Raw genomic sequence first — 19,076 nt, forward strand, 5'->3', positions numbered from 1 at the left:
GTTTACACTCAGTTCTGGACTAAGATTTAGAATAGACCCTGACATTTCAGGTACACAGAGGCCCAAACAGCCCCCCACCAGCCCAAGAAATAGTGACTGTCCATAGTAACTTACAGCAGCTCTACTGGCATTTGCCAGAACCCACAGATTACCAGTCTGGACCTGTTTACACTGCAAATAATTCACTCTACAATATAACATTTCATTCTTGAACCAGCAAGTGTATTTTTTTAGTTGTAATATTGGTGTGTAGGCAGCCATCTCAGGTCATTTTGCCTGGTCATGTGCTTTCAGAAAGAGCCAGCACTTTAGGATGGAACTGCTTTCTGGCAGGCTGTTGTTTCTCCTACTCAATGTAACTGAATGTATCTCAGTGGGACCTGGATTTTACTATTGAGTGCTGTTCTTAGATCTACCAGGCAGCTGTTATCTTGTGTTAGGGAGCTGTTATCTGGTTACCTTCCCATTGTTCTGTTGTTAGGCTGCTGGGGGGGGGGTGATATCACTCCAACTTGCAGTAAAGAGTGACTGAAGTTTATCAGAGCACAAGTCACATGACTGGGGGCAGCTGGGAAACTGAAAATATGTCTAGCCCCATGTCAGATTTTAAAATTAAATATTAAAAAAAAATGGAGAAATGGATTTCAGTGCAGAATTCTGCTGGAGCAGCACTATTAAAGGGGGTGTTCACCTTCCAAATACTTTTTTCAGTTCAGTTGTTTTCAGATCAAAAAAATCAAGACTTTTTTCAATTACTTTCCATTATTTATTTTTTACTGTTTTTCCAAAATCTAAATTTAAAGTTGAATGTCCCTGTGTCTGGTGTTCGAGTCTGACAGCTCTGTAATTCAGGTGCAGACTTTAAACTGTTACAGTTTTGCAACATTTAGTTGATACATTTCTCAGCAGCATCTCGGAGTAACTATTGTATCAATTCTAACAGCTGCCTGTAACGAAACCCAAAGATTCTGCTCAGCAGGGAGAAATATAAGAAATGTATCAACTAAATGTATCCATTTAGAACAGTTTACAGGGTCGGCGACCCCGCCCAGAGCTGCTTTAGAAGGTGAAAGACACTTTACACTTCAATATGACACATAGATCACCAGAAAAATTACTTTTTATTTTCTATCGGAAAACATCTAGTTGTTTAAAGGTTAACAACCCCTTTAACTGATGCATTTTGAAAAAAAACAAACATTTTTTCCCATGGCCATATCCCTTTAACTATCCTCCCAAAGGTGGGATGTTCTCCCCAAGTGCTGAACATTTTGCAGTAATTAGATATTTTTGGAGGGTGCACAATTTGTGTTTGTTCTAAAAGTGGTACACACTTAACATGTTCCCCTCCCACACACACACATTCATAGCACAGTCTCATTACCCCATTACTTACTTTCTTTATGCACTTTCATTAGTTCTCCCTGTCAGCTGGTAGACACGACTCATTTATGTAAATATATCACAACGCTTTACTCCTCTTCACTGTTCTTTTTGCTGCTTGCGGAACTTTTTTTTCTGTTTATAAAGTGCTCTTCTCAATATTCACCCATACTTAGTGCAAAGTTACAGATTGCTTTGTATTTCCATTTATTAGTTACTTAGATAAGTAGATAAGATAAGATAAAGTTTAAAGTTCTGGGAGCAGTTTATTATGTGAAGATCGTATGCGCGGGATGGAAGCTGTGTGTACATGAAACATCAGTTTACTTTGATGATCGACAGGCAGTAGTGATGGGCGATTAAATTCACCAGACACGGATTTGCGGTGAATTTTTGCGTTTTGGCGTAAGCGAATTAAATCGCAAAACTACAGAGACAATTCGCTGGCGAAAAATCCAAATTATCTGGACACCCATTTACTTTAATGCATTTGGACCAAAGTGTATAAAAATTTCGATTGCGTCTCCCATTTTTTGAGAATTTTTCTCCATTTTGCGGCACAGATTCGCCCATCACTAACAGCCATTGAGGAGTTTTACAAAGTTTCATTTCTGCAAGTGAAACATTTGTGCCTGAACTTTTAGTGGCAGATTTATTAAGGGTTGATTTGAAAATTCTAATTTTCTTTTTTTATGGTCTAAACCAGGGATCCCCAACTTCTTGAACTCTTGAGCAACATTTAGACGTAAAAGGAGTTGGGGAGCAACACTAGCATAAAAAATGTTCTTGGGGTGCCAAATAAGTGCTGTGATTGGCCATTTGGTAGCCCCTATGTGGATTGTCAGTCTACATTGAGACTCTGTTTGTCAGTGCACCTGGTTTTTATACAACCAAAACTTGTAAACCAAAGCTTGTTCAAAAATAAGCACCTGCTTTGAGGCCACTGGGAGCACCATCCGTTGGGTTGAAGAGCAACATGTTGCTCACGAGCTACTGGTTGGAAATTAGTGGTCTAAGCTGTCAAATTTGACTAGTGAATTATCCAAACTCGATTTGAATTTTTTTTAAAAAAAAAAATTTGAATTTCGTTTTTCAAGATCTATCAAACTTTTGCCCTTTAAGAATTCAAATTCAACTATTCGCCACCTAAAATCTGCGAATTACTGTATAAGTCAATTGGAGAGGCCCAGTGACCAATTTGAAGACATTAGTAGCCTTCCTGACATTTAGGGGGTTTTTTGGAGAAAAAACTCAATTTGAGTTTTTGGGTCGGTAAAATTAGTCCGAATTTTAGATATTCTATTTTTTTAAATAAATAACCCACCAATCGAATTTCAAGGAAAATCGAATGAAACCCACATGAATTTGAAATTCGACCCTTGATAAATCTGCCTCTTAATGATGTCAATGACTGATTATACTGTTTAGTTATGACTGACTGCCAGATTGTAAAAGGGGGCGGTTCACAGTGGGTGCTTTTTGGCCAAACTGACTTCACATTTAAGCATGTTTCAAAATCAATCTGATGAATGTTTCAAAATCAGTTCTGCTTTTCTGTGTCCATTTAGGTGTTCATGGACTGGTTTGAGAAGTTTCAAGACAGGTTATATAAGAAGGTTGTCCTGCTCACTGGTGAGACCAGCACAGATCTAAAGCTTCTGGGGAAGGGGAACATTATAATCAGCACCCCAGAAAAGTGGGATATCTTGTCCCGTCGTTGGAAGCAGCGAAAGAATGTGCAGAATGTCAGTCTCTTCATTGTTGATGAGACACACCTCGTCGGGGGAGCCAATGGGGTAAGTATATCCAAAATCCAGTCCATATAATCCTATATTGGGCCATAGGTGCAGTCTTCTTTCTATTGGTTTGAACAGATGCCTATTGTGATCCAGTAGTTGTCTTGCCAAATTATCAGTTCACCCCGAAATGAGCAGATCTTTGTGTGCTCCGAGCTTGACTTCTGTAGTGGAATACAAATGAACAATGCAACTTTGTGTGTGTGTGTATGCAAAGCAGTGTAGTGATAATGGTTGTCCTTTTTATGGCCTCATATTTAATAGGTGTATGGCATAACTTCCAACGGAGCCTCTCTCGACCACAACACAAGTCATTCCCAGCTTCTTTACTGCAGAACACTTATAATATAGTGGGTATTATTCCGAACTTTCTAAATAATTCTTGTTTCTCCCTGCAGCCCGTGCTTGAAGTAATCTGTTCCAGAATGCGGTACATCTCCTCCCAAATAGAGAGGCCTATCCGTGTCGTGGCCCTAAGCTCTTCTCTCTCTAATGCCAAGGATGTTGCTCACTGGCTGGGTTGCAGTGCAACCTCCACATTTAACTTCCATCCCAATGTGAGGCCAGTTCCCCTGGAATTACATATACAGGTACTGTATTCTTGTTAAAATTTTGTATATTTTCTATCATTAAGGCCAGCAGAAGGCTTCTGATAACAGTGATTTATTTTCAGCGTTGTGGCCATTTAGATTAAGATAGATAGATAGATAGATAGAGAGCCAGATGGCTAGATAGAGAGCCAGATGGCTAGATAGAGAGCCAGATGGCTAGATAGAGAGCCAGATGGCTAGATAGAGAGCCAGATGGCTAGATAGAGTGCCAGATGGCTAGATAGAGCGACAGATGGCTAGATAGAGCGACAGATGGCTAGATAGAGCGACAGATGGCTAGATAGAGCGACAGATGGCTAGATAGAGCGACAGATGGCTAGATAGAGCGACAGATGGCTAGATAGAGCGACAGATGGCTAGATAGAGCGACAGATGGCTAGATATATAGAGCGAGAGATAGAGATAAATAGAGCTATAGATGGAGAAATATATAGATAGATGGAGAGAGACAGATGGAGATATAGAGAGAGATAGTGAGAGATAGATATATAGAGAGAGAGACGGAGCTATAGATGGAGAGACTGAGCTATAGATGGAGAGACGGAGCTATAGATGGAGAGACGGAGCTATAGATGGAGAGACGGAGCTATAGATGGAGAGACGGAGCTATAGATGGAGAGACGGAGCTATAGATGGAGAGACGGAGCTATAGATGGAGAGACGGAGCTATAGATGGAGAGACGGAGCTATAGACTGAGAGAGAGACGGAGAGATAGAGAGAGACGGAGAGATATTTAGACTTACAGAAGCATCTCATTTTTTGTATTGCAGGGCTTTAACACCAGTCACACACAAACACGACTGCTTTCTATGGCTAAGCCAGTCTACCATGCCATCATAAAGCACTCTCCAAAGAAACCCATAATCGTTTTTGTTCCGTCTCGGAAACAGACGCGTCTCACTGCTATTGATATTCTTACTACTTGTGCAGCGGATGTGCAGCGACAGAGGTAGGAGATCTGATGGAAAAAGAACTTTGAGCTGTTGTTTGTAAGGTATCTAAAAAAAATGACCTTCATTTATGTTCTTTATAGGTTCCTGCACTGTACAGAGAAGGATTTGGCTCCTTACTTGGAAAAGTTGAGTGATGGAACTCTGAAGGAAACCTTGTTGAATGGGGTGGGCTACCTGCATGAGGGCCTTTCATCACTGGAGAGACGAATTGTGGAACAGTTATTCAACACTGGTAAACTTTGGCACTGTGTTTTTTTTGTCTTTATGCATGATTGGGTATTTTTTGGCCAAATCCTAGGTGAATCCCAAACTGAATCCTGGATTTGGTCCATCCCTGGTTTTAAGGGAAAACTTTGATGCATGGTAAATAATAAAGAATTTCTAGCTCTCACTGGGTGACTGACAGGCAGCAGGTTAACTCATATCCTCTTTATTGCTAATAGAAGGTTTTACTGGAATGGTGGATCAGTGCAATATCAGCGCTAGACCAAAGGAAGTTGGTCAATCTAAGTCCTTCTGCATTTGCCTGTGCAAACTAAATGCCAGTGCAACACCAACACAGACCAGGCAAACAGGGCCGGATTTACATAGAGGGCGCCCCTAGGCCCACTGCCGTTCGGCGCCCCTGTCCCCTCCCCTTTATTCGTGCAAATTTTCATCATCAATGGAGAAATTTAAAAAAATATTGTATCTCCAGCGCATCCCCAGTGTTTTTGAACCAAAGTGGGTGTGGTTGGGCATCATGCCGCCCCCCTAAAATCCTGCCGCCCTAGGCCCGGGCCTAGGTGGCCTTTCCACAAATGCGGGCCTTGGCAAACAGACACCTTTGTATGTGAGCTTTAAAATAGAAGCTGACTTATGGAAGAGACACGGGATACAGGACTTGTATCTGCGACCAAATATCTAAAACTGAACACCTCCAACAAAACACTAAATTGTTTCAAACATTTCTCTTAATATTTAAGGTGCAGTCCAGGTGATTGTGGCCTCTCGCAGTCTTTGCTGGGGTCTTAACATTGCTGCTCATCTGGTGATTATCATGGACACTCAGTACTACAATGGCAAGATTCATGCGTGAGTATAGCCCGAGTGTTTGAGCTTTCCTTTATTTCTTAGTCAATTTGTTTGATGGCATTTTCTCTTTTTATTTTTAGGTATGTTGATTATCCCATCTATGATGTCCTCCAGATGGTGGGATATGCCAACCGCCCCCTGCAGGATGATGAAGGGCGATGTGTTATTATGTGCCAAGGTTCAAAGAAGGTGTGTTTAGGGGAAGCACTATCTGACAGCCCCTCCTTATTACCTTCTTACCTATAAACATCATGGGTGAACATTATAGGACTCCGTGTTCACAAGTTCAGTGTGCAAAGTACAATTTCACATGCAATGTTACCCACAATTCCAGCATAATGCAGCTGTGAGGTGGTGATACGCCTGGCTCAGGCTGAAAATCTTTGGGGTTCGGATTTTCTGAATAAGCTCCTATGTATATAACAAGCAAGCACAAACAGCTGACTGATGAATTAAGCAAAATTAGTAAATGCTGTTGTCTCCCATTATTTCCCTTCATCCACTCCCCGACCTCTACAAACTGTGCTCCTGCTTTCTTTTTCTGGGCCACTCCCTCAACTTTTACTGTGCTGAATTTTAACATATATACAAACAAACAAGGCAAAAAAATTGTACATATTCGATAGTGTCACTGACAAAAAAAAGAAAAAGCATTAGAGACAGGCATAGTTTGAGGAACATTATCATTGCCAACAATCACTGTATTTAAAGGAGAAGGAAAGGTAAACTTTATCAGAAGGGTCCATATAAATACACAAATAATGCTCTGAGTCCTCTGTCAAAAGAAACACCACATTTCTTTCCTTCTATTGTGTACACATGGGCTTCTGTATCAGACTCCCTTCTTTCAGCTTAAACCTCCAGGGCTTGGGCTTGAGCATGCTCAGTTTGCTCCTCTCCCCCTCCCTCCTTCCTTCCCTCCCTGCTGTAATCTGAGCGCAGAGCTATGAGTGAACAGGGAGAGACTCAGGCAGGAAGTGATGTCACACCAAGCTAATATGGCAGCTGCTATCCTAAACAAACAAGAGAGCTTCTAGACCTGTTTACTCAGGTATGGTAAAGCATTCTGCTGAATAAATATAGTCTTATAGATAGCACTGTTGTGGCTAATCTATTGGCAATAAACTGCTTTGGTAGCCTTCCTTCTCCTTCAAAGGACTTCATTCCCACCAAGGATTCAATATTTTCTTAAATCTGAGTGCCTCTGGCTTCATGAATACATTTTCAACAGTCTACATGTTTTGTTCCTACTGCAGGATTTCTTTAAAAAGTTCTTGTATGAGCCTTTGCCTGTCGAATCTCACTTGGATCACTGCATGCATGACCACTTCAATGCAGAGATTGTCACCAAGACTGTTGAGAACAAACAGGATGCTGTGGATTATCTGACTTGGACTTTCCTCTACAGGCGCATGACCCAAAACCCCAACTACTACAACCTTCAAGGTGAGAGCCTGCATACAATCATTTGTGAATACAGTGTTGTGTCTACCACGTATGTCCTAATTCTTTGATCTTGCTCAGGCGTTTCCCACAGGCACCTTTCTGATCACCTTTCGGAACTGGTTGAACAAACGCTAAGTGACCTTGAGCACTCCAAATGCATCAGCATTGAAGATGAAATGGATGTGGCTCCTCTGAACCTGGGAATGATTGCTGCTTATTACTACATCAACTACACCACCATTGGTGAGAACGGGTTTGTGGTCTTCTGGGTTTGTGATCTTCTAACATGATCTCTTCTTGTCTCTCTCAGCCACTCAAACTGCTTTCTCTTCTTCTCCCCAGAACTCTTCAGCATGTCCCTTAATGCCAAGACCAAAGTGCGTGGTCTTATAGAGATAATCTCTAATGCCGCAGAATATGAAAGCATACCCATTCGTCACCACGAGGACAATCTGCTCCGGCAGGTCAGTGAAAGGGGCATCCGAAAACTGCATTCATTTACTGAAAAATGTCAAGCAATAGGAGGGAAGAATGCATGTCAATGGAGATCTAGGGTTAAGGAAAGGTGCAGGCATATTTTAGTGATAATAGTGTGGTAAAGAGTGGTACATGCTGAAATCATTTTGATGAATAGTATGATAGCTGGAACAGATATAATGTAGTCCTAGACTGATATGTATGGTATTAAAGGAGAACTAAAGCTTAACTAAAGAAGTAGGGCGGAAATGTTGTACATTATATTTGGGCTTCTGTATCAGCCCAAGGCAACCATAGCCCTTTAGAAGTAAAGATATGCGTCTCCAAAGATGCCCCAGTAGCTCCCCATCTTCTTTTCTGCTGATTCACTGCACATGCTCTGTGCTGCTGTCACTTACTGAGCTTAGGGACCCACTCACAATATACAGTACACATAGAATACGAAACAAGCAGACCGCACTTCTGGAAAGGGTTTTATTGGGGTTACTGCTGTAGAACCTTACGCGTTTCGGGAGTAAATCCCTTAATCATAGGTCCTATGACCTATGATTAAGGGATTTACTCCCGAAACGCGTAAGGTTCTACAGCAGTAACCCCAATAAAACCCTTTCCAGAAGTGCCGTCTGCTTGTTTAGAGTTAATTGGATGTTTGCAGTGGGGACACTGCTTGACAGAGCACCTGGTCAGGAGTAGCTGTGAGCAGTAGTGGTCCCCTTTTCTTTGTTTTCTATCTCCCGTACACATAGAATAGAAATGTCACAATATAAGGCTGATTAGTGATTAATACAGATAATTACTACATGGCAGCACAGAAACCAGTGTAATTAGCATCAGAATTTAATAATCAACCCGGTAGCATCAGCTAATATTACAGACCAACCTCATTTTCTGCTGGATAATTAGTGACGAGCCCTAAGCTTAGCTTCTCAACAGCTGCTCAGAGCCCACTGAGCATGTGAGTGTCACAGACACTTTCCAAGATGGTGACCCCCTGTGACAAGTTTGAGGTCCTGGATCATTGCTGCTATTAAGAAGCTGAAACTTTAGGCTGGTATAGTTCAGTAGAAAAAATATGGCCACATTAATTTTTAGGGTTTAGTTATCCTTTAAGTTAAATTATACTTTATAGGAACTGAAAGAAACCATGGAGTCCTGCTGGTGTTAGAAGTAGGGCAAAGTTCTGCATTTTTGCAACAGATGTCATACCTCTTGTTTCTCTTCCTACAGCTTGCACAAAAAGTACCCCACAAACTCACCAACCCCAAATTCAATGATCCTCATGTGAAGACTAACTTGCTGCTTCAGGCTCATCTCTCCCGAATGCAGCTGAGTGCAGAGCTCCAGTCCGATACGGAGGAGATCCTCAGCAAGGTAAAGGAATATAGGACTTCTTTATAGACAGTATCTCTTTATTGTTTAGATCTATAATATAAATTATTTATAAAATGCTATTGTTTGAATATTTCTAGGCAGTCCGACTTATCCAGGCCTGTGTGGATGTGCTTTCAAGTAACGGCTGGTTAAGCCCAGCTCTTGCTGCCATGGAACTGGCTCAGATGGTTACTCAGGCGATGTGGTCCAAGGACTCCTATCTCAAGCAGCTGCCTCACTTCAGCTCCGAGCACATCAAGCGATGCACAGAGAAGGTAATGTTTCTATACAACCCTGCTAACCCCTGTGTGATGGAATATGTATTCTATAAAGGGAAAGTATCCCCTTTCAATCAAAAGAACCACCCAGGGCAGATCTTAGATTCCTGCCGACTCCCAGTCTCTATTTAGGTGACTAGAAAAAGGGGGGTAATGCTTGTCCCCTATGTCTTTCTGTATTGGACTTAACCCTCAATCCAGTAGCTCCTTCTGTATTTATTTCCCACTCCGTAAATAATCCTACAAAGTGCAAGTGCTTAATTTACATAAATGAATTAATTAACCTCTGTTGAGGCTTTTAAAAAATTGATTTTATATTTGTAAAGTGATTTTGTGCTTAAATAAAGTGTAGCTAAAAACTCAAATTAACTTTCAATTAATTGCTATATATAATCATTTGTAATTTCTAATTCATTACCCGTTCATGTTACGTTTGGGAATATTAAAATGTAGATGATCAATTCCAATTCCAATACTAAAGTGCTAGAGTGCCAAAAAAGATGATCTGTTAGACCAATTGTAATAAAAAGGAGTTAATAGCTTGGATTTCGTGAGAAAGTAGGAAAAGGTAAATAAAGATGGGTGGAGAAGTAAAAAATATGTATGTATTCTATGCACAAAAACACATTGCAGGAAGTTAAAGGGGACGTAAAGTCTAAAATAGAATAAGACTAGAAATGCTGTATTTTGTATACTAAACATAAACATGAACTTACTGCACCACAAGCCTAATCAAACAAATGATTTATGCTTTCAAAGTTGGCCACAGGGGGTCACCATCTTGTAACTTTGTTAAATATCTTTGCAAGACTAAGACTGCACATGCTCAGTGTGGTCAAAACAGCAGAAGTCAAATAATATCTGGCAGAAGTCAATACAGCAAGACTGATTAATAATCAGAATATACAGACTGCACTGGGTCTTGTGTTGTTTAATACAAACTTTATCCAACTCTGCAGAACCAGTGGCTGCAGCAAAATAATCCTCCAAATAGAATCCCAGGTTATCTGTTTAAATCTGGCTCCATCATCTTTGTCCCTGCTGTTGGAGTTGGAAACAGTAAACGGGATGTAAAGGCAAAAATAGGGGGGGCGTGGTCTGCATGGAGACCGGATAGGCAGCGCAGGCCGACAGCTCCGCCGCACAGGGGCCCATACTGCAGATAACCTGCAACTCACCGGCTCTCACGGACCACTTCCTGGAGGGTAAAGTACCCGTGCTCGCATCCGGAACCTCTGATGGTTCGGAGGAGTCGGCGCAATCATACAGCGCGCCATTCCGTCTCTCCCCGCATCATGGCTGCTCAAAATGGCGCCGTGCACCATGCGGCGCGCCAAACTCAGGAGGACTCGCAGGGCCAGGGTGGATCTGCTGCAGGGAAACTAGCTCGTTTTGCTAGAGACCCGATGCCACAGCCTTTGCCTACAGGTACGTCCACTTCTGCTACTAGCGCAATGGAGTATTCAGACTCAGAACCTGCTGCAGCTGCGCCCTCCTCCCCTGCCCCCATGCAATCCCCCTCAGAACCAACATTGGCGGAGGTCTTACAGGCCATTACTTCCAACCATACTGCACTTGTTGGGAAAATTGATGAACTCAAGACAGACTTTGCCATACTGAAACACGATGTGCAAAAGTTGAGGGAGAGGACAGGGGAGGTGGAAAGACGGGTCAGTGAAGTGGAAGACCGCACATCACCTCTGCCCAACAGGTTGTCGGCCACAGAAAAGCAGGTTGCGATGCTTGAACAGAAGACTGATGACTTGGAAAATCGTTTGAGAAGGAATAATATACGGATACTGGGCCTCCCTGAGAGGGTGGAGGGTACCGCCACAGAGACTTTTGTTGAAAAATGGCTGGCCGATACGTTTACCCGTGCCGTCTTCTCTACAGCTTTCACGGTGGAGCGGGCGCACAGGGTGCCGGGTAGGCCGCCGCCACCGGGGGCCCCTCCCCGTCCATTAATTGCCCGCCTTCTGAATTACCGCGACAGAGACTCGGCCCTGCAAGCGGCTAGAAGAGCTAGAGAAATATTTTTTGAAAATCATAGAATATCACTTTACCCCGACTTCTCTACGGAAATTCGGAAGCAGAGAGCAAAATTTACGGAAGCCAAGCTGCAGCTCAGACAAAGGCAGATTCCATACGCTATGATGTTTCCAGCAAGGCTGAGAGTCACAGACAACGGCAAGGCCAATTTCTTTACTACACCGGAGGAGGTCTTCACTTGGCTGGAGGGGAGACACAGACAGTCTCCGCGGAGAGAGCAGTGAGCTCTTCCATGTTACGCCTGGTTGGCTTGTTGCAAGTCTACCCTTCGGTTTATTATGGCGTTCTGGAAGCTATGGCCTGGCACTTTTTCATTGTCTCCACAAGAGGACACTTCCCCGGACAGGTAATGCTGCAACATATGTCGTAATGCAGGACACTGGCTACCTTGCTCTTTAGTCCCTGTGCGGAAGCTGACAGGCCCCAGGACATTTGGTTCTGCCTAGTAAGGACGAAATGTACCCACTAATCTCCCTTCATAGTTCATTTTATTTTATTTTGGGGAATGCAAAAACTCACTCTTCTAAGGTTATGGAGTGGGTGGGGTGGGTTTGGGTAGGGGTTGAAGTTATGGGGTTTGCAAGCAATGTTAGTTTTTTTGGTGTCTCACGATTCACCGTCTATTGTATCTTCCTGTTAATATGCAGTTTTATTCTGGATGTGCCTCCTCCCACTCCTGCCACACTCTATACCTATATGTCCGATGGCTTCCATTAGGGTACTGTCGTGGAATGTTAGAGGTATGGGGGATGGGATAAAACGTAGACTGGTTTTTGACTTTATCAGAAGGTACAAACCTCAGATGATTTTTCTTCAGGAGACCCATCTAGTGGGTTCTAAACTGTTATCCCTGAAAAAGCCCTGGATTGGCTCGATGTATCACTCCTCCTTTTCCAGTTACTCTAGGGGTGTTTCTGTTTTATTAGCCAAAACTTGTCCTCTAGCGATAGAGAAAGTAATTTCTGATAGACATGGTAGGTTTATCCTTCTACACGGTAATGTCTATGGCAAAAAATTTAACATTGCGAACATATATGCCCCTCCTCCACCTACGGCCGAATTTTTTAATGAGGTAACTGGGAAACTGCTGAGCTTGCCCATAGCGCCATTTCTCCTTATTGGGGATTTTAATGCAGTATCTAATGCGGACATTGATAAACTGCATCCCCCTCGGGTTTCCTCGGCACCTTTCAATAGATGGATTTCTACCATAAACCTGGTGGATCTGTGGAGAGTGCGCAACCCTGGCCTCAAGCAATTCACGTGTTACTCCCCTGGTTGCAACAGCATGTCCAGAATAGATCTCGCTCTAGGTTGTCCAGAGATGAATAAATGGGTACAATCGGTTGAGCTGCTTACTAGAGGCATCTCGGATCATTCCCCTCTGCTACTAACTTTCAGGTATTCACAAGCACCCATGGATAGAGTGTGGAGGCTGAGCCCCTACTGGGCGAAGCATACCCAGTTAAATGATATTCTTAATGCCAGTATGTTAAATTTTTTGGCTGCGAATGGCACCGAAACTCCCTTACATGTAAAGTGGGATGCACTTAAAGCCTATGTCAGAGGTGAGTTTATCAGCAATATAGCAGCTTTAACGAAAATGGCGCGAGTGGACATAGCCCAAAAAACGATAGCAGCACAGGTGGAGGAAGAGGCATATATCAAATGTCCCACGACCCATTCATTCCAAAGCTGGCAAGCTAGTCAAAGTGCCTTAAAACTCGCCCAAGTAGAGCTTACCAAAAAGCATATACTCTACCAGAAAGGCAACATATTTGAGCATGGGGACAAAAATGGGAAGCTACTGGCAATGCTAGCTAAGGAAGAGACGACTACCATGGCTATTCCTGCAATAAAGTTACTAGATGGCTCAGTGGTATCTTCACTAGAGGAAATAAATCAGAGATTTGTAAATTTCTATTCTGACTTGTATAGCCCCAAAATACGCACTACTCCGGAAGAAATAGGGGACTACCTACGTGACATAAATATCCCTAACCTGGCACCACACCTCTCTGTAGCACTAGCTGAGAATATCACAATCTCGGAGGTTGAGGCTGCGATAGCTTCATTCCCAACAGGGAAAACCCCAGGTACTGATGGTTTGCCAATGGAGTGGTACAAACAACATGTTAAGTTACTTGCACCTCTCCTGACAGACTTGTATAATGGGGTTCAGAAAGGGTCACTGTTGCCAGCCTCAATGAGAGAATCTTTGATAATTTTACTATTAAAACCAGGTAAAGACCCGCTAGATTGTAGTTCGTATCGGCCCATAGCACTCATTAATGCGGATGCAAAAATATTAGCCAAAGTCCTGGCATCCCGTCTAGCGCCCTTATTATCTCACTTAATCTCTCCGGACCAGACGGGTTTTATGCCTGGTCGCTCCACGGATATAAACATTAGGAGATTGTTCACGAATATTTCTGTTACACACGATAATCCAGGTAGTAGACTGGTTGCCTCTTTGGATAACGAAAAGGCTTTTGATTCAGTCGAATGGGAATATCTATGGGCCACGTTGAACAGAGTAGGTATACCCCCATCGTACATTAACTGGATAAGAGCAATATATGAGCTACCAGTAGCGAAAATCCGTACAAACAACAAATTATCCGCCTCATTTCCGATCCTCAGAGGTACCAGGCAGGGATGCCCCCTTTCTCCCTTTTTGTTTGCACTGGCCATGGAACCTATGGCCTGTCGCATCAGGGCCTCCCGGGACATTGAAGGACTTAGGATTGGGAACCTAACTGAAGTCATTTCAATGTATGCTGATGACACTCTATTATACCTGCCTAACGCCCAACTGGCACTGTCACAAGCTCTAACCATTATAAACGATCACACTAATTATTCTGGACTTAGGATAAACTGGTCCAAGTCGGTTCTCTTTCCTATAGATACTCTCCCGCCAGATAATCCTCAAAGGACTTTGGGACTCAATTGGGTGACCACCTTCAAATATTTGGGGATTTGGATTCACGCTGACCTAACCAAATATACAGATCTTAATATTCTGCCTCAAATACGATATATGGAACAGAAAAGAAATGCATGGGCTAATTTACCTTTATCTCTGTTTGGTAGGATAAACCTTTTTAAAATGATGATTTTACCGAAATTAACTTATATCTTTAGGCAATCCCCAATAATGATCCCTCATATGATCTTCTCTAAACTCAAAAGCCTTACCCTTACGATGTACTGGAATAACGCCACTCCCAGACTAGCTCTCACCACCTTACAACTCCCGACCCAGCAGGGAGGTTTGGCGGCCCCCAATCTTTTCTTTTACTATTTGGCATCTCAGTTGGTAGTTGTGAGGAATTGGGCCCAATCTGATGACACCAATGCGTCTGTGATCCTTGAAGCTCAACTAGCAGGATCCTTTGAAGGCCTCAAAAATCTGCCTTATCGAGGTGCTACTTATAATGTTAAGATCTCCCTTCTGATGAAAGAGACACTTAAGGCCTGGCGTTTGGTGTCTCAATATTACCCTAGGCTACAACCTCAATGCTCCAGCTTTGCCCCGCTGTGGTGTAACCCCTTTCTGAAGCAGTTTGAGTTGGTCCCTGACCCTCAGCTCTGGGCAAGATATAATGTAAAATATCTTTCAGATATTACAATGGAAGGTAACCTCATTGGTTTTCAGGCCCTAAAAGAGACTTATAATTTACCGAACTATATGTTTTTTAGATATCTGCAATTGAGACACGCGTTTGTGACTCAGTTTAAGGGTGACAAGGTGGACACCAAGTTGAATAGCTTACAGGTAGGGGTACATAAACAGGTATTATGTAAGCCGCTCTCATATTTTTATACACAATTACGGACTGTTAAGGGGTCCCCTCTCAATAGGTTACAAACTAAGTGGCAACAGGACATCCCTGAGATCACGCAGGAACATTGGGAAGAAACATTGAGTTCTGTCTTTGAAGGAGTAATCAGTAGTAAAGACAAAATGACACAAATTAACTACTTACATAGAGTTTACTTTACCCCACAAAGATTGCATACAATAAATCCAGTCATTAGCTCAGAGTGCCCCAGATGTCGACACTCCCCGGCGGACTTTTTCATATGGTGTGGGATTGCCCTGTGATTAAATCATTTTGGAGGGCGGTGGTACAGATCATTGTAGTTAAAACTGGCCTTTTCGTACCGTTAGAGCCCAGAGTACTTTTACTAAGTCAGATGGACGAAGTGTCCCCGAGAAGGGCGCAACGTACCTTATTATCTGTACTTTGTATGTATGCTAAAAAATCGATTGCAATTAAATGGAAGTCTGGAGATGGCCCCAATGTGAAGGACTGGGAACAATTGGTGGAAAACTCCCTCCCATTGTACAAACTTACATACATGAAAAGGGGTTGTCCTGAGAAATTTAGTAAGATATGGGGTTTGTGGCTTGAGGAGGACCCTGACCTAGATCCTCCTTGACTCTCTGACTGATCACTCTGAGTTCGCACCATCCTTTATTTGTACATATTACTCTAGTGGGGTGTGCGCGTGTAAAGGGATTATCTATTGGCTCATTACCGCTTTGTGGGATTTAACACTTACAGTAAATGGAGGAAGATACTGTGTGTGAAACAGGGGGGATGGGAATATATCATTGGCTTTACACTGTGTTAAACTGTGAACCTTTGGCAGCTCTGTGTGATGCTGTAGATACACTGTGGTTTACCAGATGTATCAGGATAGAACTGCACTGTGGTGCTTGTTATTCAATTTGACAAGGACAGCATAGTGAACATAATATTAGGGATGTAATGACAAGATGAAAACGTGATTATAAAGAACGACAAAGACACCATGTTTTTGTTATGGTTTAAGTTTTATTGTGAAAACTGAAATACTTCACTGTACTGTATATTAACGGAAACAAACATTGTGTCTATTGCTGCTGTGATAACTGACTGTACCGTAAGTTTGTTTCAATAAAAGAATTGTTAAAAAAAAAAAAAGGCAAAAATAGAATCCAATACAAATCTCTACACAGTCAACGACTGCTCTACAGGGAAACAAACAAAGCAGCTTGAGTTCCGCGTGGCTGGGAAGTAAGGCGGGGGCTCCCCCTGCTGTTCATAAGTATGATTGTTTCCCTGCTCAGCAGTTAGGGACTGTCTTGACAATTTCTATCCACAGCAGAAAACAAAAACTGTGGTACCTTGTTAGCAAGTAGCAAAAATAACAAATAAAAAAACAAATACAAAAAGTATTGTTTTTTTATTTGTTGTTATATCCACAGCAGTAAATGAAGGGAGAATTTCACTGCATACAGTCAGGTTTCTTATAAAAACGGTACACATTTTTTAATTAAAGTATATTGGAAATAGGTTTCTTTTTATTAAAGAATGTTTTTTGCCTTTACATGCCCTTTAAGGACACAAAAAAGCCTAAAATACTATTTGGAGGTGGCTGTAATTACACATGCCATACACCTGTCATAAGACTTATCAGACTTTGTTGAGCCATACTTTTGTCCTGTTTGCACAGGAAGTGGAGAGTGTATTTGATATTATGGAGATGGAGGATGAAGACCGTACAGAGTTACTGCAGCTTTCAGATTCCCAGATGGCAGATGTAGCAAGATTCTGCAACCGCTACCCCAACATAGAACTCTCCTACGAAGTGGCAGAGAGAGACTCCATTAGAAGGTAAGCACATAAACTCTCTGAGTGAATCTCTGGAGGTAGAAGATAAGGGTCTATCAACTACAGGTTGATAATTGGTGGAAATGAGCAGCTGTTAGGGGGGCAGATATGGAAAATGTTACTGCTTCTGTCTGTTGACACGTGTGTATCCTGTTACTTTATTAGTGGTGGAGCTGTGGTTGTTCTGGTGCAGCTGGAGCGTGAGGAGGAAGTTACAGGACCTGTTATAGCTCCACTCTTCCCACAGGTATGGTCTTCTCTACTATCTCTTTAATGCAAATTTTATGGGCAGGTTTATTTCCATTTTTTGATGTATCCGCAAGAGTTACCCCTCAAAGTTCTGATTTATAGATAGTCGTCCCCGTTACTACCGATTCATAGTAAATAGAGATGCACCGAATCTACTATTTTGGATTCGGCTGGACCCCCGAATCCTTCGTGAAATATTCGGCCGAATACTGAATCCTAATTTGCATATGTATTTTTACTCCCTTGTTTTGTGACAAAAAGTCACGTGAGGATTCGGACGTTAGGATTCGGTTCGGCCGGACAGAAGGTGCCGAATCCTGCTGAAAAAGGCCGATTCGGTGCATCCTAATAGTAACATAGTTGTATGTTCGACTTCAGTAAGCCCTCATAGCCGAGCATTGCATTCACATCTATGAAACGATTTGTATGAAGCACCCCATTTTTAAAAAATACTTTTTTTTTTCAAAAAAAAATTGTCATGATTGACAGGTTGTACCAGGATTTAATATTAATCTGCTCTCCACAATCGCCCTGTTTTGTGTTGCAGAAACGCGAGGAAGGCTGGTGGGTTGTGATTGGTGATTCCAAGTCCAACAGTCTGATTTCAATCAAGAGACTGACCCTGCAGCAGAAAGCTAAGGTAAGAAATAAAACAAGTATCTACTAAAACATAAAATGTGTCTTTTGATGCCTTGTATGAAGAGCTGCAGAAAGATTTCTGATTAGTGTTTACTCTTTACTCGTTGTTTTTGACTGTTTCGTATTAAGTTCCACTCTCATGTCAACTTGATAGAGTATTACTGAAACTTTTATATTTATCATAAGGCTAGAATTTTTTTATGCTCCACACAATACCTTAAATGAAATGACTGCTTGACCTTCTTACTCTCTCAATGCTACAGGTAAAGCTGGATTTTGTAGCACCCGCTACTGGTAACCACAACTACACCCTTTACTTCATGAGCGATGCTTACATGGGCTGTGATCAGGAGTACAAGTTCAGTGTCGATGTGAAGGAGGCCGAGAGTGACAGTGACTCTGATTAGAATGACTGGAATATAATTGGGCACTTCCATCCTACATGGACTCTGTAGGGGGGTATACTAGTCATTGGCAAGAAACTGTAGCTAATTCTTCTTCCTGTTGCCCCTATTTTTAATGTTCCAATGTGAAATATCCGGGCAAACGGTGTGCTATATTAGAAGCAAAACAAGGTTTTGTACGGTGGACATGTAAATATTACAGAAATAAAAGTAATAATGGCAAAAATAATACCAACAGAATGACAGGAAGCAGTGTGTGTGGGTTATGTACTGTAGTTACCTGCATTAAAATGTTACCATTTGTTTATTCTGTGCTTTATGCCTAATTTTATTATTTTCTGGTTTCCAAAATAAAAAAATTTTCATAACGTGGCTTTGTTTTTCCAAATAAGAAAATACCTTGCACAGGGTGGAGCTATATTAAGCATGGCTTGGAAATTACAGGATAGAAACCCCTAATATACCCATCACAGTTACCTGTTTATTCAAAGTGAATACATTTTCTATGCTGAAATTCCACTGTTTTAACAGTTCTTCTCTTTCTGCATCATTTGAAATCCTGACAGGGAAGGAGGGACTAAAACACTGATGTTACAAATTATAACAACTTCTCCACAGCTTACAGACAGCAGGAACTACATAACCCACCGGGCGGGACACCAGGAGAAAACCCGTGGGC

The 19,076-nt window shown here is 42.1% G+C and overlaps 1 protein-coding gene across 1 annotated transcript in view; it reads left to right on the plus strand.

The window, feature by feature from the left end:
* Positions 1-18,765, plus strand: part of snrnp200.S (small nuclear ribonucleoprotein, U5 200kDa subunit S homeolog) — a 48,569-nt gene extending 29,804 nt beyond the window's left edge. The window contains exons 31-45 of the mRNA XM_018255156.2: positions 2,952-3,179; positions 3,578-3,769; positions 4,562-4,740; positions 4,825-4,976; positions 5,710-5,818; positions 5,899-6,007; positions 7,075-7,264; positions 7,343-7,507; positions 7,607-7,728; positions 8,969-9,112; positions 9,211-9,387; positions 16,948-17,108; positions 17,271-17,352; positions 17,902-17,994; positions 18,257-18,765. Of these exons, the coding sequence (XP_018110645.1) occupies positions 2,952-3,179; positions 3,578-3,769; positions 4,562-4,740; positions 4,825-4,976; positions 5,710-5,818; positions 5,899-6,007; positions 7,075-7,264; positions 7,343-7,507; positions 7,607-7,728; positions 8,969-9,112; positions 9,211-9,387; positions 16,948-17,108; positions 17,271-17,352; positions 17,902-17,994; positions 18,257-18,400 (2,247 nt within the window). The 3' untranslated portion in view covers positions 18,401-18,765. The remainder of the gene's footprint in view (positions 1-2,951; positions 3,180-3,577; positions 3,770-4,561; positions 4,741-4,824; positions 4,977-5,709; positions 5,819-5,898; positions 6,008-7,074; positions 7,265-7,342; positions 7,508-7,606; positions 7,729-8,968; positions 9,113-9,210; positions 9,388-16,947; positions 17,109-17,270; positions 17,353-17,901; positions 17,995-18,256) is intronic.
* Positions 18,766-19,076: the final 311 nt, after the last annotated feature.

The sequence above is a fragment of the Xenopus laevis genome, chromosome 3S (genome assembly GCF_017654675.1).
Source record: "Xenopus laevis strain J_2021 chromosome 3S, Xenopus_laevis_v10.1, whole genome shotgun sequence".
Classification (NCBI taxonomy): domain Eukaryota; kingdom Metazoa; phylum Chordata; class Amphibia; order Anura; family Pipidae; genus Xenopus; species Xenopus laevis.